Source organism: Oratosquilla oratoria, chromosome 15 (assembly GCF_046742065.1).
Source record: "Oratosquilla oratoria isolate Oo_2021 chromosome 15, ASM4674206v1, whole genome shotgun sequence".
NCBI lineage: Eukaryota > Metazoa > Arthropoda > Malacostraca > Stomatopoda > Squillidae > Oratosquilla > Oratosquilla oratoria.
Genome location: NC_134791.1, coordinates 33,956,717 through 33,961,614, shown reverse-complemented (window position 1 = coordinate 33,961,614; position 4,898 = coordinate 33,956,717). Strand labels below are relative to the sequence as shown.

The 4,898-nt window shown below is 36.4% G+C and overlaps 3 protein-coding genes across 3 annotated transcripts; all 3 read left to right on the top strand.

Annotated features, from left to right (window-relative positions):
• Positions 1–239: 239 nt before the first annotated feature.
• On the top strand, positions 240–1,574 carry LOC143033116 (uncharacterized; the record flags this gene model as incomplete). The annotated part of the gene is made up of 2 exons (XM_076198319.1): positions 240–824; positions 1,087–1,574. Coding segments are annotated over exons 1-2 (792 nt in total), but the record flags the coding sequence as incomplete, so codon positions are not given.
• A 23-nt stretch (positions 1,575–1,597) lies between these two features.
• LOC143033031 (uncharacterized) lies at positions 1,598–2,710 on the top strand. The gene is made up of 2 exons (XM_076198230.1): positions 1,598–1,721; positions 1,918–2,710. Exons 1-2 carry the CDS (start codon positions 1,602–1,604, stop codon positions 2,656–2,658), a joined length of 861 nt encoding a protein of 286 aa, XP_076054345.1. The 5' UTR covers positions 1,598–1,601; the 3' UTR covers positions 2,659–2,710.
• A 1,357-nt stretch (positions 2,711–4,067) lies between these two features.
• On the top strand, positions 4,068–4,586 carry LOC143033115 (uncharacterized). Its single transcript, XM_076198318.1, has one exon. The coding sequence runs from the start codon at positions 4,068–4,070 to the stop codon at positions 4,584–4,586; it is 519 nt and encodes a 172-aa protein (XP_076054433.1).
• The last annotated feature ends 312 nt before the right edge of the window (positions 4,587–4,898 follow it).

Here is a 4,898-nt window from a genome sequence, read left to right as displayed (position 1 = left end):
ATATCAGTACCTGGTCGCCATCTGTAATGGCATGTAGTAATTAAGCCGATTTTCAAAAATAAAATAAAATAAATAAATAGACAAAATAAAATAAAATACCTCTGACTCCAAGACAACACAACTTCATTCATCTTGGGGATCTAAACACAAAATACATTTTTATCCTATTTCATCAATTACACTGGTCTGCGTCAAAAATGTTCCTGAGGGTTTCATAGATGATTCTTAATAAAATTTGTCTCCTAAATCCAAATCAAGCATTCATATTGCTCAATCAGGTCTAGTTTTTAAGATACAGACCAAGCTCCCTAGATGGCGTTAGAGAGCTCAGTCTCTAGCTGACCGCGAGCGCGAGTGGTTGTGTGTTGCTTGCTCACTCTCCAACTAAGTGTTGGTTTTTTAATCCATGACTTTTCTCATCTATGAACAGTGTTTAAAGTGTATTTCTAAAACTTTATTTATCTTTGTGAATTTTTTTTGCAGGCAAATACATTAGCAAAACTCCTTATATTTCATAAAAATGAATAGAAAGTGTAAAAACAGTCCTGATAGATTTTGTTTTGTTTGTGGAAAGGTAACTTTTAGTGACCAGCAATGCACTATAACGCCGTTAGTAAAGTTCCTTTACAATGCATATTTTGGAATAAAGCTAGGTGATCAAGACAAAAACTTTGCTCCACATATGTGCTGCAAAGCCTGTGTCATAGCCTTAAGACGCTGGAGTGAGGGCAAAACGAACTGTTTGTCATTTGGTGTACCTATGGTGTGGAGAGAAGGCAAGGACCACATTACAGACTGCTATTTTTGCATGACAAATCTTAAAGGTGAGATAATTACTTTAACAATATAGTCCTTGACAAATCTAGAAATGTTTATACAAATCTTTTGGTAGCCTATTAAAATTGTAATTGTGTATAAAAATAGTGTATTATTCTGGTAGAAAAATTGTGGTTAAATTGTATATAAAAATTGATTGTATTTAAAAATTGTAAATTTACCTGGTATGAAAAATGTGTATAAAAATGTGGAAACGAGGGTCGAGTGAATTAAAAGTATGTAAATTAAGTATGCGAAACTTTTTTTCAGGTGTCAATAAGAAGAACAAACACACTGTAGTCTATCCGGATGTTCCTTCTGCCATTAAACCACAACCACATGGTCCAGGAGTTCCAGTTCCTTCTCCACCTAAAAATACTGAGCTACAAGACAATATAGAAGATATAGAAGTGGATGACACTGACACTTCAGTGACATATAAAACTACGTCTACAATGACTTTGCCAAGACCACTCACTCAAGGTCAATTAAATGACTTGACTAGAGATCTTGGTCTTTCTAAAGAGAACGCACAACTTCTTGCATCCCGTCTTAGTGAGAGCAACCTCCTCTCTCAAGAAACTACATACTTTTGGTTCAGAAATAGAGACGAAGAGTTTCGAAAGTTCTTTGCAGTTGATTCTTGCAGCTCTTTGGTGTATTGCAATGATGTAAAAGGTTTAATTGAGGCACTTGGCGTTCCTTACCAACCAAGTGAATGGAGGCTCTTTATTGATTCTTCTAGCAGAAGCTTGAAGGTAGTACTCTTAAATATTGGCAATAAAATGGCATCTGTACCTATTGGCCATTCAGTTCAGTTAACAGAAAGCTACAAAAATATGAAAGTATTGATTAATACAATCAAGTACTCTAACCACAACTGGTTAATATGTGGTGATCTCAAGGTAAGATATATTTTACTTTATTGAACTTGTTAAATATTTCAAGGAATGTTTGTTTCTAAATACCAATGACAGAAGGATATTATACACATATTAGTTTCTCCCTACCCCTAATAAACTTAGTGAAAATTGCCTATGCAAAAAATAGAAGTTCTTAGAAACCATGTACATCAATATGCATCAATATGTTTTCTTTCAGGTTGTGTGCCTTCTTCTTGGGATGCAAGGAGGCTACACAAAATATCCATGCTTCATGTGCTTATGGGATAGCCGGGCGGATAGTCTTCACTATAAGCAAAAAGACTGGCCATCTCGAGAGGCATTCCAAATTGGCTGCCACAATGTGGTAGCTCAACCTCTAGTCCCTCCCAAAAATGTTTTACTGCCTCCTCTTCATATAAAGCTTGGCCTGATGAAGAACTTTGTCAAAGCACTGAATAAAGAAGGCCAAGCTTTTAAGTATCTACTGCAAAAATTCCCACAGATCAGTGATGCCAAGCTCCATGCAGGCATATTTGATGGTCCCCAAATTAGAACTCTGTTAAAGGACAAGCATTTTTACACCAATATGGAAGCCAGTGAACAAGAAGCATGGCGAGCGTTTAGTAAAGTAATCGACGGTTTTCTGGGAAATAAAAGAAGCTCAGAATATATCTCACATGTAAATGAGCTTATGAAAAGCTTCGAAAAAATGGGAGCTCGCATGTCGATAAAAATGCATTTTCTCCAGTCACATCTTGACTATTTTCCGGCAAACTGTGGAGATTATAGCGAGGAACAAGGAGAAAGATTTCACCAAGACATAAAGACGATGGAGACAAGATATCAAGGACGCTGGGACATCAACATGTTAGCTGACTATTGCTGGTGTCTTAAACGCGACGAACCAACATCGCTTCACAAGCGGAAGTCATCAAGGACTTCTTTTCTTGGAAAATAGTTTCTTTGCACTCCTGGGTAAGCTCATAAGTAGTCTGTAAGTTTAAAATTAATTAAAAGAAAGTCGAATTGAGTCTGTATTTTTTTATTACAAGTAATTGTAATTTATTAAATAACTTTTATATAAATAAGGGATTTTTTCAAAAATGGCCCTTTTCTAAAAACAGTAGTGCGCTGTATCTCAAAAACCAGACCTGATTGAGCAAAATGAATGTCATATTTCAATTTAGGAGAACAATTTCGTTAGGAATCACTAAAGAAAACCGCAGGAACAGAATTTTTTTCAAACGCAGGCCTGTGTTATTCCCCCGTCATGTTCTATTTTCAAAGGCATACAACAATTTATGTATTCCTGCAATTACACTAAAAGAAACTTAAAAGAACATGCAGTTTTTTTTTTTTTTTTTGGTTCAATAAAAACGAAAATGCACCTGTGAGTACTGTCATGACAAATTCAATCAGGTTTATTGAAGATTAAAAAAAAAAACATAATTTTCCTGATTTCCAAAAATACTGGAAAGATTTTCAAATCAAATTGGCCATATCCTGGTAAAACAGTGAAATTTTATAGAAATAAACCAATGAGAGGGCTTAATTTATGAACGAGTTGATTTCATTAAGTAATCAGCCAGTGAGAATGCTTAATTACTGAGTGGATTTCTTGATAATAAACCATGAGGATCGTCATAATTTTTAATTGTTTCACATATTAATATGTATACCTATTAATTTATTTAGTTATGTATATTTTCATTTTATTATCTAATCTTTTCTACCAGATTTTTCACGATAGTTTCTTGCTCAATTAAACATGATCAACTTGGGCACCTCTCCTAGTTAATGCATTTGCGGGTATATATAGAGGCGGTATGGGCCTTATTTCTATATCATAACAGTTACAGTATACGCGATGGAGTTTGAAATTCTGGAGTCTGCTAAAGGTGGTCAGAAGCTATGTATGAATGGTTATATGTATGTCAAACAGTACGAAAGAAATGGAAAGATAAGATGGTCATGTGTAAGGAAGAAAGACGATAAATGTAGAGGAAGTGTCATGACAAATGCAGTTACAGAGAATCCTGTTGAAACTGTCCTGCATAACCATAATCCAGTTGCAACAGCCATACAAGTAGCAAAAGCCAGACTAGAGATGAAGACGAAAAGAGCAACATAACACAAACAAACCAGTTCAAATATATTCAGAAGTAATATCAAAAGTCGGAAGTAATGATGTGAAGGCTCGGATACCAAATGAAGAAGTGTGCAAGAAAGCGATAAGACGTGAAGAAAATAAGAAACTATCCAAAGGTGCCAACGAGTCTTGCCGCGTTCGTGATCGAAGGCAGATGGTCAACAACCGACGCAGAAGTTAAAGAACGATTCCTCTTATACGACAACAACAGAGAAGGCATGAGGATCGTCATATTTTCCTCAGACGCAGCTATCGAGAAACTCGGCACAACAAGAGAATCGTTCATGGATGGTACATTCAGTATGGCTCCACTGCTTTTTGAGCAAGTTTACATCATCAGAGTACCATTGTCAACATCGCACATATCAGTCGTCTATGCACTACTTGAAAGAAAGAATAAAGAAACATACGAGGAGATGCTGAGTGTGCTGCTGAGGAAATGCGAACATAGAGGAATATTTCCAGAACCAGAGCATATCATGGTAGACTTCGAACAAGCTGTCCACCAGGCGATAACGACAACATTTGATGGAGAAGTTAGCCCTCGCGGATGCTCTTACCATCTCACCCAAGCAACATGGCGGAAACTCCAGTCCATTGGACTGCAGCAGTATTACCATGAAAATGAAGAGTTCCAGAAGTTTGTCGGGATGATGAACGGACTTGCGTTTTTACCAGTCACCGATGTGAAAGATGGATTAGCGAACCTATTGACAATAGTGCCGGATGACGGATAAGAACTTCTTGAGTACTTTGATTCTACCTATGTGGATGGATCATATCGTGGAGTGCGTTCACGAAGGGGTGTGATCCGACTGAATCGTGTGGCTCCTCTATTTCCTTCCGCAGTGTGGAATGTTCATAATGCGACTTTAAATGATGGTATATTATGCATGGAGGTATTTTTGTTCACTTGACGATTTAGGATTATAACCTTAATTAAAGGAATGATAATTATTCCAATAAAGTGGACAATTCAATATTGTAACCTTCTAAGCAGTACAAGCAGCACAATATTAAATCCTACATGTTACATGGAAGGTATATTA